Genomic DNA, 16,515 nt, shown 5'->3' on the forward strand with positions numbered 1-16,515 from the left:
GAGGGAGAAAAAGACAGGAAAAGCGAGGGAGGGAGAGGAAAGAGAGAGGGATATTGTTTGCTCCCCACTTCCTCCAAGCTTTTTGCTCCATTCTTCTGAGAATGACATCAGCAGCCCACCCAAGGAGCTTCTCTTTCCTTCTACCCTTCATTCTCTGCTTCTCTTCAAGCTTTCACTGGCCCTTTCCTTCTTGTGTCAGATTTCCCTCATGATGGAATTATTTGTTCTGCTTGATGTGCCCTCACGCACACCACGTACATTTTATTACATGTAGAGCTATTACCTACAAACTGAATAATGTGCCTTTCAGGATGCTCCAAAACAACCAACTGGAGAGACTTCCTGATGATGCTCCATGGGACCTACCCAACCTGCTGTCCCTGTGAGTTTTTTCTCTTACACACACACATACACACTAATCACGCTTCTCTACCTCATCGAGCAGGGAATGAAACATCCCCTGGCCACCCACAGACTCATCCCAGCTGTAACCGCAGTGCAGGTATAGAGTACCACTGACATATTACACAGCATACCCCAATACTTCTGCACTGACGGTAGGAGTCACAGACTGTGTCAGTGCAGTTCATGGTAGCATCTGGAAGCCATGAGGGAAACAGCAGACACTGCAGGCCAGGGAGAGCATCTTCAATGAGCTGTGAAACAACCCCATTTTCCATCAATTCCCCCTCTCATCCTCCTCCGCTCCTCTCCTCCATTCTTCTCCCACCACCCACACCGCTATCCCCTTGGCTAATGAGAGTGTTTGGTGGCATAATTGTCTCATCTGTTGGGTCACTGAACGTGTGTGTATGTGTGTGTGTCAGCGAGAATGTTTGGGCGGATGCATGTGGACCACCTCCTCTGTAATTCCTCACCCCCTTCCCGTCTCTCCCAACTTTGCACTGCACACGTACTCCATATCCCTGCTTTCCAAATTAATAATTCTTTGTAAATATCCATAAAGCCGTTTCCTTCATCACACAGACATACTCAGAGTTGTAACATAGAGGGGGCGTGCACATGTAACTCTTCTACCACCTACAACGTTTCCATCTGATATTAAGCAGGCCTGCTCGCCCTCAACACGATCATTGAGCCTGCAACCACACGCACACACAAACATACACACACATCTATAGACACATACTTAAGGACCTATACTGTACCTGCTACAGGCAGCCACGATGGCTCAGGATGTCCCTGTGTGAGTGTATGTCTGACTTCATGATGACGTCTCTGTCTGTTTTCAATATGTGTATGTGTTTGCACAAGCATGTGTGTGTATGTGTGTGTGTGGTCTTTCAATTTCTTCATATAGATGCTTAAGTAATGAAACACACACACACACACACACACACACACACACACACACACACACACACACACACACACACACACACGTGTACAAAGACGCACCTTGTCATTACAGTAATGATAAGCTAGCGAGAAAGAGAAAGATTACTGGAAAGGCTTTGGAGAGTGAAGCTTGTTGGCGCCTCTCGCTGACATAAAACACAGCAGGTAAAAAGAAAGCAAGTCATCACCTGAGACAGCACACAGGTTTGAAAATTGGCATAAATGTACAAAGGAGGCTGCTATATCTAAACACAAATGATGTCAATGCGGACCTTTTGTCAGCAGGGAACTGAGAATCTAGACATTTGGATCACCATTTTGAAGATGTTAATAACAACACAGTGTTTAGTGCTGTTGTTGCCATCATAAGGGGACAGACAGTGTTTTGTGTCCTAGCCCACGGGCTAAGCAGCATAATCATCACTTAGCCATTGACAACCATCACCATGAATTCCCCAAGCCACATTTATCAAGGTAACCTTATTTTTATAGGATTGACACAATAGTAGTGAACCACACTCCTTCAGGTTACCTCGTTGTATAAAATGTTGGCCATGTGGAGAATTGAACAAGAGGAGGCAAGACCACAGATCTCCTGGATCCTTTAAGTGAACTTCTGTCTCTATTCCTCTCTCGTAATCGTACCTCAGACTTTGATGTGATGGACAGGAAATAGTTGCTGCTTTATTGGCTTCTGTGGAACATTCCTGGTTCTGTCTGGACCTTCTGGAGACCTGGCAGGTCCACCCAGAGGAGCAATTATTATTTTGCCCTGGAGAACAAACTCGAAAGTTGAAGGGTCTTCCGTAGCTTTCATCCTGCGATTTGGGTCAGGGACAAACAATGTCCACAGTTGAGGTGCACAGGATACACAAGAAAGATGTTTAGTATGGCAAAAAATATGCGCTCAGGAAGATGAGCATTTCTTGAAGCCATTCATGCATATTTACATGTATGCGTACATGTGTGCGAGCATCTGCCAGTGTATACATATGCCCCTCCTGATGGAAAATGTCCCTGGGGAGTAAAGCCAAGAGTTCAAAGTTCAAGTTCAGATTTCACTTTGATGATGCTGTTTGTTTGGTGAAACCTCTGAGGGGTGAGGTGGCTTAGGAGGAGCTGGAGCACCAGCATGAAATAACCCTAGTGGAATATTGCTAAAGGAGGATATTTGAAAGACGAAACAAAGAAGTAAGTTAAGAGTTAAGAAGTAAGACTCAAAAGGGTTGTCAGCGGCTGGGAGTGCAACAATGGAGATGTAAGAAACAAAACGTGAGTGTGAGAGGGGCCTGGAGGGAGGAAAAGGAGATTAATGAATGAGTGTTAAGGGCCAAAGAAAGAAGAATAGCAAGAGGAAGTGGTCTCAGCCTGTCAACTCTGCCCTGAGGGGATCATTCATCAATATGGACAGTCTGTATGCATGTGTGCATTTACGTGGGGGGTGTGTGTCAGAGTCCACTGTTGTTGCCTGCGGGTTGAGAGCATCAAGGGGGAGAGGGGGACAAAGGTTCGATAAGTCTGGTATAGTTGGAGAGATGAAAGTGCATGTGTGAAAAGCATATGTGTGTGTCTGATGCTATGTTTGTGTATCAGTGATGGAACTGATGGCGAGAGTGGGACTTTAATGGAAAGAGTAAAGGAGGGAGGAACAGCTAAAGATTTGTCTACGACTCTTCCCCCCTCCATCCCGGCATGGAGGAAAGTGTGTGTTATGCAACAGTGATAAAAAGAGGTGGAATAAAACAGGCCTGTTACAACCATTCCTAAAAGGTTGATATGCGCTTTTTCTTCATCTTACTAGTCTGTACAGGTAGAGCTAGACGTACATAGCTTATTTAGCATGGGAATAAATCATAAAGAGGAGCTTTTAAGACGCTGCAGCAAAGATGAAAGAAGGAGAATGAAAGATGTGTAATTCTTATAATAACCTTCCTGTAAGTCAAAGTGTTGCATTGCCTCGACACACAACCACTAATGCTTGATAAGCACAGTCAGCTACACATGCACAAACGCAAACATACAGTACTTAGCCTTTGTGATTATCTTGCTAAACTCGTTTTCTCTCACCCTGCAGGCGTCTTGATGCTAACCTTTTGTCTGAGGTTCCGGCTGGGGCCTTTAGAGGGGTCCGCTCCCTGAGACACCTGTGGTTGGACGACAACTCCCTTACAGAGATCCCAGTGACGGCCCTGGACTCTTTGCCCTCCCTGCAGGCCATGACCCTGGCCCTCAACCAGATCACACACATCCCAGATTATGCATTCACCAACCTCTCCGCCCTGGTCGTACTGTGAGTGACATCATGATTTGTTGACTTATTTGTTTCTTGAGTGTGTTGATGATTGCAGCGTAAAAACACTTTTTGAGTAAGTAATTTTCTGATTTCTCGTTAAATACTTGTGTCCTTTCTCCAGGCATCTCCATAACAACCAGATCCAGAGCATGGGTGCAAGGTGTTTTGAAGGTTTAAACAGTCTGGAGACACTGTGAGTATCTCCCACACACATAATTACAGACACTTACATTCATGTGCACATTTTTTTGTACATAAGGTTAGTTATGATTGCAATTTAAACTGGCGAGATTCACACAAATGATTCCATCTTTTGTTTACCCGATGTTGGCCTTTTGATGACAAGGTATCGACCTTATTTATGAATAGTCGTCTTTCCCACAAGCACATTGCCTTAGAGCAAGTAACACATATAAAGTACTCCCTGTAAAATAACCTCAAAAAGTTAATATAACCAATTTACTCAGACTCAGCCTACAGCCGTTATTCCATTGTGTTTGGTGTTACTTGGAACACCTAAAGTTAATGTGTCTTTATAAATCTTGTGTACCAAGCGTGCCAATAAAAAATGAAGTGGAGCGCAAAATAATAGTCATAATGATTAATGTCCAAGTAATTTCAGCAGGTGCCAAAAAGTTTCTGGAAACCACAACCAACAGATGAATGACAGGAATGTGAAGATGAAAAGTTCCTTTGATTACCTTAAAGTAACATCAACAGTTTCCTCTGTGTTTTGTTAAAGTAATTGCTTAGCAGCGCGGAGGTCACATTTGCCTCAGCATGGCTACAGGAGAGTTGTTTGATTATACGTGCCGTAGCTTTGATCCTAACCACAAACCAATATTGAAACTGACAGTCATCTATAGGAAGAGGAGAAAGAAAATAAGAAAACAGAGACGGGCAAACTGTGTCTGCAAAATTCACCTATGTGAATTTTGCAGACACAGTTTGCCCGTCTCTGCTGCTTAAGAACCTGTTGAAGTGTAAAAAACTATTCCGTCCTTTTCTATGAGCATATGTGTGGGCACCTGCCTGTGTGTGTGTGTGTGTGTGTGTGTGTGTGTGTGTGTGTGTGTGTGTGTGTGTGTGTGTGTGTGTGTGTGTGTGTGTGTGTGTGTGGGCAGATAATCAAGTACTTTTGCCTGTGCCCTCACAAGCATATGGCCAGCTTAACACTCAACTTAAAAGCCATTATCCATGCTGGGAAATGAGAGGGAACAGGGTGCAAGTCAGGGGAGCCATGCTTTAGGGGATGAAGGGAAACTGGAGAATGAGAAAAAAGACGAATGGATTCTCTGGACCAGAATAGTGTGTGTTAAAGTGTTTGGGCCGTCAGCGGCATGAGACAGATGATTCAGCAGGATAAGATGACAGGTGTCATTGACGTGGGGATTGAGCTGGTATGAGGGGTTAATCTCTCACAGCGGCCTCGCTTGTGAGAAATACGAGAGACCATCTGCATCACTACAACCCTCCCCAACCCCTAGTGTGTATTATAAAATCATTACCACGAGGAGCTGTCCAGGGGACTGCTGGAAAACAAAACAGCATATGCAAACAAGCCAGAGTAGAAACAGACATTTTGCAAAACATACCATAGAACTTGGGGAAAAACAAACATGCATTGCTAGAAGTATTTCATCAAATGCATTTCTATGTCTTAAACTGGAAAAGAATGAAAACACATCCAGGACTATGGCTTAGTACTTTTAGACATCCTTTGACCTCGATGGCTAAGAATCTTCAAAGAAGCATATCGAGGCACATGTCTTAATATGGCAAATAATATGTATGCACAAACATGCACACACACTTTTCCCATGTACACAGGCACAAATAAAGCAAATACTCGTAAACACACTAGTTTCATGAAAACTTCCTGCCACCTGCGTATGCACTGTCAACTATATGGTTGCAAATGTTGTTTTGATACAGCGTTTCCTTGGAAACTAATCAGTCACAGACCTAGATAATTAGGTCAGAGCAGCAAAGGTCAAAGGTCAAATCCAAACTTCACACTCCACAGCTGTCAGCCTCTTATAGTGGAGAGGAAATAACTACCCTTACATATGCAATCAGGAACACTTTATCACAAATGGAAATAAAAACATTATAAATGGTTGAGTTTTGATTAGAGAGAAAATGTCCATCATTGCCTGTTAACATATTACATAATACTACTCTGTTTCTCCTCAGGGATTTAAACTACAATGATCTGCAGGAGTTTCCTGTGGCCATCCGGACTCTGAGTAAGCTTCAGGAACTGTGAGTACACACATGCACACACACGCACACAAAAACACACCTGCCTGACATGACGATCATGGTTGCGTTATCCAAAGTAATCCCGTTAAGTGATTTTAATGTGGCACTCGGATACAATCTCTCTCGCCCTTAGCAGGTGCTGGCTACACACCCACGCACCCGCTTGCCTGCACATACACACAGACATGCACGCACACGCACTATGTTTTCCCCTCAGCTTCAGCAGATGTTCGGCGGCGTGCATATGTGATACAGATACAGCGTATGTGTGCGTGTTTACATCTCATTTATCCAAAAGTGTTTTTCAGCTGTGCAATGGCAGGTGCAACATGAGGACATATGACCTGCCTCTTGCTCCTCCAAACACATACATAACAAATCACAAATGTATTGATAAACTGTCTAACTAACTGTATGTTTTGATATTTGCAGGGGCTTCCATAACAACAATATCAAAGCCATCCCTGAGAGGGCCTTCGTTGGAAATCCTCAACTCCAAACCATGTGAGCTTAATGATCAAATGTTCTCAAATGATTAGATAAACCAGTTGTTGCTATATTTTTAACATCATGTACAGTACAACTCAGCACTAAACAAATAAATAAAAATGTCCAATTCAATTCTCTTTTTTTCAGTCATTTCTATGAGAACCCCATCCAGTTGGTGGGAAAATCCGCTTTCCAGTTCTTACCTAAATTGCACACACTGTGAGTATGCGGTCAGTAGGAACCATTCCAGTGAGTTAGCCCAAACACTGTTTAAATCATCCTCTGTCCCTAGCAGCAAGAGTTGAGTGGACATGTGTAATGGCCTACTGAATGATGTTGTGTTAGCGTATGGCTGTGCTCAGTGCTGATGTGGTAAGATAGAGTGTGTTGTAAGGACATGTTGAATGGTGTGACTTATGATGTCTTGTGAGACAGCCAAAACAGCATATGTTGATGTTGGAGGAAAATTTTGATGGCTGAAATGAGCTGTAAAGGAGAGAGGGAGGGAGAGAAAGAGGGAGAGAGTTTTCTGACACTTTTTCTTCCTGTTGCTGCAGTTCCCTTAACGGGGCAACCCAGATTCAAGAGTTTCCCGATTTGAAAGGAACCACCAGCCTGGAAATTTTGTAAGTGTCTTAACAGATTTACCCTCACACACACAAGCGCAGTATTATTCACTACATACTACAGCGAAGGATGGGTGATCTTGAAGACAGACCCACAATCCTGTGAGTTGAAAACAACACGACAGAAAAAGAGTGTAGAGAGATAAGCATGAACAGGAGATAAAAAAGAGAGAATATATGTGTTTAAAGATTATAGGAAAGAAAGAGACAGACCAAGACACTCAGATAAAGAAGGGGTTGGCTAGCTATGCCAGGCAGTGACAGGTTTGGCGAACCTACACAGCTATCTGTCTGACCAAGTTAGTCTCACAGGGCTCGGGGAAGCTTTCGCTTGCTTGCACTTCAACAATGATCAGAGGATTCTCCTTTTCTCTTTAGGACGCTGACTCGGGCCGGTCTATCAGCTCTCCCCCTGGATCTATGTGAGCAGCTGCCTCGCCTCCGAGTGCTGTGAGTACACACACACAGTAGAGGGGGGTTGAGTTCGAGGTGCAACTGATACAGAAAACCCAACTGTGGAGAGTTGTGCCCCCAAGCAATCATTTGTACAATCACTCTGCTATGAAATTCAATCACCTACCGAAAAAAATATATTGTCCTGCTATATCGCCTTGCTCACAGAGTCGACTGTTCCCTCAAATAATCCTGTCAACCCCGTAATTTCCCACGCTATAAATCCACAGCTGGTCACTGTGTTTATGTGTGCTTTGTGTGTGCTTTTTGTGTTGTTGTAGGGAGCTGTCTTACAACCAGATTGAAGATCTGCCCAGCTTTTACCACTGCTCTGCACTGCAAGAGATGTGAGTTTAACAGCTAAATGTTACGCATCAAAAAAGTCTTATGTTTCCGTGCCCACTTTTGATTGTTCTAATTAATGTTTGTATATGATTTTATCAACAGAGGCCTGCAGCATAACCAAATCAGGAGGATAGAGTCAAGCACCTTCAAGCAGCTCACCTCCCTAAGAGCAATGTAAGTAAAGCTTGTTGTAGCCTCTCCAACACATTGCAAACGTCACCCATTCATCGTATTTATCAGTACTTCACAACCTTGGTCAGATCAGGACCTGCCAAAGGGTTGTAAGATAAATCTAAGGTTTTATCAGATAATTATTAGGATAGGAGAGATGGAAAACAAAACATAATTCTTCTACACAAGATTTCCCTCATAGCTTTTTGTTCATGTGAACTATTTTATAAATATATCCAAATAAAACAAACTGTTGAGGCAAATCGCTTATAGTATGATTAATTGTACAAAGTAGAGGCTTTGGTGCTTTTTAGGGGGCTATAAGCCAACAAGGTTAGGAAGCATGTGTCAAGCTCAAACAATGCAGACATATTACCTATTACTGACATCTAGTGGTGATCAACATCCAACACTCAAAGTTTTATTAAAATCCTTTCCGTCTGTTTTTCTTCTATGGATTTATTTTTCCATCAGTGATCTAAGCTGGAATATGATCGAGTGGATCCACCTGGATGCCTTTGCCTCCCTTCACTCTTTGATCAAACTGTGAGTATACACAGATGTATGACTATCAACACAAATGTTTTTGTTTTTTTTTCATTTGTACCTTCAGCAGCTTCCCTTTATCCCCAAAGAAGCTTGCTGGATTTGCACATCTTTAATTGAAGTTAAGCTGGATGTCAGAGGCTTCGCCTTATACAAACACTCCACTCTTGACTGTGTTTGCCACAGAAAATGTGTTGTTTTTGGCCGAGTCTACAGAGAACACTGATATGCATTTATTGTTTGAAAAACCCCTCTGTGTGGCCAGGAGATTCATCTCAGGTCATGCCAATACAAACTGCATCATTGTGTGAAGAGTGATTAAAGTATGAGTAGCTAAACAAGCAGATAGACAACATCTGACAGGAAGTGTTATCTGGAGGGAATTTGATAGAGCCTCGTCTGAACAGTTTAACATTTCTAAGAGACAAGGACTTTTTGTTACCAAGGATGACCCTTAGCAATATATGAAATGAAAACACACTGTAAACACTGACTTGGCCTGATCTGACACCCGACCTGTTCTTTTTCTTTCTCAATTTTTCTCATTTCAGGGACCTGACTGAGAATCGCCTGAGCTCAGTACCTGTTGCAGGTTTGGGGGGTCTCACACATCTCAAGCTAAGAGGCAACACCGAGTTATATGAGGCCTTTAGTGCTGATTACTTCCCCCGTATGAGGTAAAAACATACCATCAAGTCACTGTTATTCTTTACTAAATGTTTCTTTCTGGTATTTTGGTTTCTCATCAACAACTTACATAAGATGATAACATACCCAGGTGTGTAACCTGTGGCTGTACAGAACAATGCACCACTTCCCATCCCTTCAATTATCCTCCCTCTCACAATTTTCTATTATCAAAAATGTTTACCAAAAGCAGCCAAGGTTGACAATTTACTAAATCTCAAGATATTCCTGCAAGCTATTCCTGAACTGATCTTCAACAACGAGGAAGCATTTGTCAGCAGCAAGTTAATTCTTGTTGAAAAAGATGCCCGAAGGCCTGAAAAGCAGCAGTGAAAATGGAGAACATTTCAAAGAAATAGGAGCGGGCAGGCGATCAAGTGGCCATGTCAGCATTTCTGTAGAACATTTTCCAAAACAGAACTCCTGGCAGAGAGCCATTTCAAAAGCACTGTACATGTAAAGTAAATGTTTGCACACAGCCAACCACAACGTAGGTTGATTAAGACTAAAAACAACTGACAATTTCACCTGGAATTCCCCTACATTATGGGTTAATTTAGCTTGATTTGTCATATGAGTCAGAAACAGATTTAGACGCAAACACCCAGATACATCTTTTTGTTGATTTCAAATGTTAATGTAGGTATTGCGTATTTAATGTAAAAGCTAAGCAGGTAATGCTCAAGGTAACATTGATCATCAGGTTAGTCTTAAAGTTGCAAAAAATGTCTTTATGCCTTAGTTGTGCCGTTATTTCTCCTGGTCTTGTTTCAATAGTGTTCCATCTGTTTGTTACAGGGTAATAGAGATGCCTTATGCCTACCAGTGCTGTGTTTATGGATCCTGTGATAGCTACAAGCCGGTGAGCCAGTGGGACACAGAGCAGAGCAACACTGACGAGGACCTACACAAGCGTACAGTAGCCATGTACCCTATGCACGTCGACACACACTGTAAGAAAGCACGCAATTACATTATCTGTGCAAGCATATGGCCATATCACACACATGGTGCACACTTGGAATGGGGGTAAAGTCATAGACAGAAATCTGAGCCCCATATGTCTCTGCTCATTGCCGAATTATTGACACAAGCCCACTTTAAACATGTCAGAGCCTGGCTGAAACCGCAGCTACCTGGCAGCTGAAACACACTTACAGCCGAATGTTGACCCTTCAATGCATTCCTGTGGTGGGAATAAAATATAAGCACCAATAAACCAACATTAAGTTTGAATTAAAACCGTTAAACTTACACCATTAAAGCTGAAAATAAACAATGCTGGGTGTCCCAACGGATACAATAACAAAATATGATTAAACCACAGCATGTTAGTGATTAAAAGGTATTGGCATTTAAATCATGGGCCAAATAAATAAAGACAACCTACTACGATTAAATATCATGCTTCTGCCAATTTTCCTCGATTAATATTTTTTACTTCATTGCAAAATTTTTTAATCCTTTATGCCCTGAAGCTAGTCCACACACAATGTAGAATGAATTTACTTTTTATACGTACACATGCAGTAAAAGCTGTCACGAGATCTTGCACAAGCTAACCCTGACAATGCTTTATTCCAGATGATCCTGACCTGGAGGAGTTCCAAATGGAAATAGAGGAATCCAAACTACAGACCAGTGTTCAATGCACACCGACTCCAGGTACAATTTCACTATTGAAAATCAATTTATTATCAAGTGGCCTTCAGATTTTTTGGTCCCAACAATAGGAAATGAAGCCACGCTTATCTACAGCTGATGATTTTTGTGTTTGCAGGTCCTTTCCGACCCTGTGACTCTCTGCTGGGCAGCTGGCTGGTTCGTGTGGGCTTGTGGTCCATCTCCTTGGTGTCTCTTCTTGGGAACTCCCTGCTGCTCCTCTCTCTCTTTGGCTCATCAGGCTACCTGTCACCTCTCCGTTTCACTGTGGCCTGCATGGGTGCTTCCAACCTGTTGACGGGTGTGTGTACATGCACCCTGGCCCTAGTGGACGCTCTAACCCTGGGAGAGTTTGGTCACCACGGTGCCCGCTGGGAGGGGGGTCCTGGCTGTCAGGCGACAGGATGGGTCTGGGTGTTTGCGTCTGAAGCAAGTGTGTTGCTGCTGACTCTGGCAGCTGTTCAGTGTGGTGTGAGCGTTACATGTGCCCGTGCCTATGGAAAGTCCCCGTCTCTTGGGAGTGTGCGCACATGTGCACTTTTCTGCCTCACTCTCTCCCTCACCCTTGCTTCTCTCCCACTGATAGGAGTTGGGGAGTACGGGTCCTCACCTTTCTGCCTTCCCTCGCCCCTGCCACCCACATCCTCCCGACTGCCGTCTTCCCTGGGCTTTCCCTTAGCCCTCATTATGATGAACACCTTGTGCCTGCTTATCGTCACAGGCTCATACATCCGCCTATACTGGGAGTTACTAAGGGGAGAATGTGATGGCCTGTGGGACTGTGCTATGATCAAACATGTTGCCTGGCTAATATTTACCAATGGCCTTCTCTATGTACCAGTAGCATTTCTCTCCCTCTGCTCCCTCCTGGGTCTCCTCTCTCTGGGTGAAGAGGTGCTAAAATCAGTTCTCCTGCTTCTCCAGCCCCTGCCTGCTTGCCTCAACCCCCTCCTCTTCCTCCTTTTCACTAGAGACCAGTCTCAGTTTTTCTTCTGGCCTCATCCTAAAGCGCGTCCACAGCTACGTCGGGACCGCACCCTCGACTCCCTTGTTTCTGTGGAGACTGAGAAGAGTTCCTGCTCTGATTCGTCAACACAGGTGTCACTTGCAGATGCTGATGCTCTTTACAGTGGGGGGTCCAATCTCCAACCGCGGCTGGATCAAATCAGGTTTTCCCACTGCTCCTCTACTTCCTCTGTTCCTCTCATCCCTTGTCAGATACCCCTTCCCACAGCCAGAGATAGAGACAGAGTGACAGGAGGAGGGAGCCAAAATGACGATGAATGTCTAAAGAGTTTGGATCAAGAAATGATTCATAACACTTGTCCTCTGTATCACTCCACCGCGACTCCCTCCCACACCTCTCACCCATGAGCATCCATGCTAGCTGCCTGAAAAGCTGGGACACTAAGACATTAACGAACCATCATCAAACAGCAGCAGCAAGACCTGCTCTGGGTTATCAATCCACAAGCACCTCAGAATGAGTCCACACAGAGACTGTAGAGTACTAGAGAGAAGTCTATATGAACACTACAAAGTGCCTCTTAAAATGGAGTGTGTAACTAAAAGTTCCCTTCACAGTAAAGACATTAAAGACATACCACAATACATCACGTCTGACAACAAAAAGACAATTTCAGACGGTACCCAGTGGACTGCATCAGACATGAACTTGCATGACAAAAAGAAGTTCAAAATGTATCTGTTAACTTCAAAGAAATTCTAAGCATCAGACAAATCAATGGTTTAGCCAGGGGGGAATAAAGGTAGAACCAGTAGAATTTTAAGTGTACATGTTTATACTGGAATGTGATTATGTGACATGCAGCTTAGAGGTTACAGATTGTTTGGTTGTATTCTAAGTGGTTCTGTTATTTGTTTGTTATAAAATATAAGTTCTATCCTATTGCTAAGTCTGTTTCAAAGAAAGGGAGTCATTATCAGAAACACCAGGACATTTTTACCAGAGTAAGCTAACATTTTTTAATTCACAGGAATGTTAATCGGATTTTTTATTTTTTTTGCAACTGTGTAACAGCTGTCAGAGAATGTTGACACAACACATCGCAGATTCATCTGGTTTACAATATTTTGTATATGCAAATCTGCAAACAGGAGGCATGCAGTTTTACAGACTGAATGGGATGTAGCTATCTTTCAACAGACATTAGGGTAGGCTAGCAATATGTACATACAATGTAACTACCTCTGAATTAGCATGGTATTGACTCACTACAGCCTTAAGATGTTTGCCTTCCTTTTTATATGATAAACAGCAAATATATAATTTTATATATTAAGAAATAAATTCTTAGTTTGTAAAAAAAACTTGCTATTTAGGATGTACATACTTTGTATACAACTGGTAAGCATATGTTTTAATAAAATTATTATCTTCATACTTTTTATGCCATCAACTAACTGCTTATGCTACCACTGTGAAACATACCTCCACTCCCCGAGGGTAAAAGCATTTCATGTAATATATCAAAATGAGTTTCATCAGTTGGTGTTCAAACTAAACTTTAATATCACAAATCAAACACATACAAATTATCCATATAAATATGAGGGTATTTCTGGATTTAGAAAAGGAATGCATACATAGTAAAAGGAAGTAGGAATAAGCACTAGATATAATATTTAAAATCATACTCTTTACAAGTCGACAGGTGTACTGTATAGGGCATGGGGGCTCTGAAAAAGACAGCTCTATGTCCTTAAGAAGCAAGATGTAAACTACACACGGGTTTTCTTTGTGGGCTCCTCTGCTTCCTGATTTGCAGTGAAAGCCTCTCTTTTGCGGGATGAAGCTTTATGATCTGGAGTATTTTCTTTGTTGCCCTCTTCAACTCCCTGAACCAAGACAAATACAAACTAATGAGTCAATGACAGAACAGTACATATATTGCTCCTTCACATTCCAAAGCTTAACATTTTGAGGTATTGATTTTTCATATAAATCAAACAGTCTGCATCTCTTTGTTACAAGTAAATAAGTTAGCAGGCAACACTCTATCGAGGTACTACAGCACCACCTTGTGAGTAAAATATACCACTACACAGAACTAATTCAATGAGACAGTTCCTTGCTGTAGAGCAATAGCCAATTATCATGTCAACCACTTAGTATAATGGAGCATACATGAGCTCAGTGTACAATGAAATAAATTAAGATAATTGTCTCAATGATGAACAATATTAAACATGTTATTGCTTCAACCAAACCGGAGACACTTACCATGTTCTTCTGAACAGCGTGTTCTTGTGTCCACTTTTTGGCTTTCTCCGTAAACAGCTGTTTGTTGTATTTGAACTCTGATGACTGTATTCAAAAAATGTAAATGTATTTTTACTTGTGTTAACGGCGGGGATACACAATTGAATTACAAAGTCAATGCCATGTCAGGCCGTAAGAGGTTTTCTGTGACAAGATGTAAAATTTGATCAGACGGATATCTAAACAAGTTTGTTTGGCATCTTGTTAAATAGACTGTATCTATATAGCGCTTTATCAGGTATTTTCGACCCCTCAAAGTGCTTTACATGCTACAAGTCATTCACCCATACACACCCATTCATACAGAGCAGTACATCTTGCTCTAGGGAACTAACTTCATACACTAACATTCTCACATCATTGGCCATGCCATCGGGAGCAAATCGGGGTTGGACATCGACATATTGACTGCTCGGGCTGGGATCGAAACCACAACCTTCTGGTTGAAAGACGACAACACTTCCTCAGTCACCCTTGTTTCGAAAATGCATACTAGAAAGCGTATCTAATCATTTCCAGGAGCAAATTAAGTATTGTGTTAATTAGTTCTCAGCCATGTCCACATTTTTTAAAATGCTACTGTAGCAGGTAATTTGATATCTGGGAATGAATTATGTGTGACCTACTATATCAGCCATGAGTGGGTCATCTGGATTGGGCTCAGCCATGAGCAGCTGAATGGAGGAGAGGACTGTGGAGATGTTTAAAGATGGCTTCCAGGCACCCTGAATAATAATAATAATAATAATAATAATAAAAATAAATCAAATTTGACAGCAGACACAAAAACCAGATGATAAAAATGAATCAAAACCCATTTTTAAAATGTATTAAACCAGTACTACCTTTGGCGGGAGTTTTAGGGCATCATGACAGATACGCCCTGAGTTGTCAATGTTCGGGTGGTAGATCGGAGTCAGGAAACGCATTTTGGGAGGCTCAAACGGATACCTACGAGAGGAAAACAGCAGGTAAGTCTTATTGATTGCAGAAAGTGTTTACTATGTGGGAATGGGAGAGAGAACATATATCAATGTTAAGACTTAGAGAAAATATACCTCTCTGGGACCTTGATTTCCAAAGTGAAGAGTCCACCCTCATATGGGGTCTCTGTTCCACCCACTATCTCTGTAAACCAGAGGTAGAACAAAACAGAAGATTAGCTAGATAAAACAAATATCAACTTTATCATAAATACTGTATGTGGTATAACACCGACAACAAATAAAGTATTCTGCTCAGAATTGTAGTAGGTAGTTTTGGTCCTTACAAACATTTTTTCTAACATTCTGCCATAAGATTTCAAATACAATCCCTTTGATAGATATACATCTTTCTTTATACATGTGCCCTTAGCTTTGTTTTACTATGAAACACACCTATTCTGCTAAATGTATAATGTCTCTATAATTCAGAGCAATCACCGGATGAATATAGGAATTGTATGGCACTACGAAAAAACAATAGAGTACATTGAAGATAATTCATAGATCGTTTTATACAACACTAAGTGTTGTATAAAACGATCTATGAAACCAACGAGGTCTTAAACCATTGAAGTGACTTCAATGGTTTAAGACCTCGTTGGTTTTACATTATTCGTGTGTGTTCTGTAGGGACTTACGAGCCCGCAGGTCGTCTATCTGTTCCTCGGTCTGCCAGCATGTTATCCCGGGAGGAGGCTCGGTGCTCAGCATCTGAAGTTCACGCTTCAAACGGGAAGCCTTCTGCATTCTGCATCACACAACACAAACACAGTGGAAATATTTTCCCTTCAATTATTCATTTATTCGTTTTAACCATTCAGAAATCTTCCACTCACCTAATATTTATTTAGCTCTGGGTGTTCTATGATTTTGATGTCATTAAATGAACTCTAAAACGTTTCTTATACAACGTTAGCTTGGCTAGATGAGCTCCAAGCTAACACTTGCTACGCTTAATGTTTTGATTAAGGAACCACTTTAGAACATTTGTGTGTTAAGAAAAACCCACGCCATAATCAAAACAGTAGTTTTTTTTACTTCATCGTCAATCAAAGCACTCACTTTTCTGACGATTTGACGGTTGTCACCACTTAACAGACGCTGTTGCTGCTTAACTTTTCACTTCATAACACGGTGCTGAGGAGGTGCACTGTTTTGGATTTCCCTCTCCAACTTCTTCTTCTTCCCCGCCTTGTTTTTCTTCTTCTTCTTCTTCTTCTTCTGTTGTATATGTGCACCCAGCTGGAGCACCATCGCCACCTACTGTTTATTTTCTAATATTGTCTTTGTTTACAAGTCTTTTAAAAAATCCCCTATTGTAAAGGTTTTTAGCAAATAGAGACAAACAAC

At 42.0% G+C, this 16,515-nt stretch overlaps 2 protein-coding genes across 2 annotated transcripts in view; one reads left to right on the forward strand and one right to left on the reverse strand.

Moving 5' to 3' along the window:
* LOC134864325 (leucine-rich repeat-containing G-protein coupled receptor 6) overlaps positions 1-13,298 on the forward strand; it is a 36,469-nt gene extending 23,171 nt beyond the window's left edge. Inside the window, exons 4-18 of the mRNA XM_063883204.1 lie at positions 311-382; positions 3,434-3,649; positions 3,774-3,845; positions 5,849-5,917; positions 6,350-6,421; positions 6,554-6,625; positions 6,964-7,032; positions 7,411-7,482; positions 7,767-7,832; positions 7,933-8,004; positions 8,476-8,547; positions 9,099-9,224; positions 10,033-10,187; positions 10,819-10,899; positions 11,015-13,298. Coding sequence (XP_063739274.1) covers positions 311-382; positions 3,434-3,649; positions 3,774-3,845; positions 5,849-5,917; positions 6,350-6,421; positions 6,554-6,625; positions 6,964-7,032; positions 7,411-7,482; positions 7,767-7,832; positions 7,933-8,004; positions 8,476-8,547; positions 9,099-9,224; positions 10,033-10,187; positions 10,819-10,899; positions 11,015-12,270 — 2,542 coding nt within the window. The 3' untranslated portion in view covers positions 12,271-13,298. The remainder of the gene's footprint in view (positions 1-310; positions 383-3,433; positions 3,650-3,773; positions 3,846-5,848; positions 5,918-6,349; positions 6,422-6,553; positions 6,626-6,963; positions 7,033-7,410; positions 7,483-7,766; positions 7,833-7,932; positions 8,005-8,475; positions 8,548-9,098; positions 9,225-10,032; positions 10,188-10,818; positions 10,900-11,014) is intronic.
* Positions 12,857-16,474, reverse strand: ube2t (ubiquitin-conjugating enzyme E2T (putative)). The gene is made up of 7 exons (XM_063883243.1): positions 16,228-16,474; positions 15,804-15,913; positions 15,238-15,307; positions 15,025-15,130; positions 14,806-14,904; positions 14,141-14,224; positions 12,857-13,755 (listed from the first exon to the last, which is right to left on the reverse strand). The coding sequence occupies exons 2-7, from the start codon at positions 15,910-15,912 to the stop codon at positions 13,639-13,641; spliced, it is 585 nt and encodes a 194-aa protein (XP_063739313.1). The 5' UTR covers position 15,913; positions 16,228-16,474; the 3' UTR covers positions 12,857-13,638.
* Between the last annotated feature and the right edge of the window lie 41 nt (positions 16,475-16,515).

This window comes from Eleginops maclovinus, chromosome 1, assembly GCF_036324505.1.
Source record: "Eleginops maclovinus isolate JMC-PN-2008 ecotype Puerto Natales chromosome 1, JC_Emac_rtc_rv5, whole genome shotgun sequence".
In the NCBI taxonomy this organism is placed as follows: Eukaryota; Metazoa; Chordata; class Actinopteri; order Perciformes; family Eleginopidae; genus Eleginops; species Eleginops maclovinus.

Coding starts and splice junctions, on each gene's coding strand:
- ube2t (XM_063883243.1), bottom strand. CDS start 15,912: ATGCAGAAGGCTTCCCGTTTGAAGCGTGAACTTCAGATGCTGAGCACC. Junction 15,131..15,237: donor GAAATCAAGGTCCCAGAGAG/GTATATTTTCTC, acceptor TTCCTCTCGTAG/GTATCCGTTTGAGCCTCCCA. Junction 14,905..15,024: donor CCCTAAAACTCCCGCCAAAG/GTAGTACTGGTT, acceptor ATTATTATTCAG/GGTGCCTGGAAGCCATCTTT.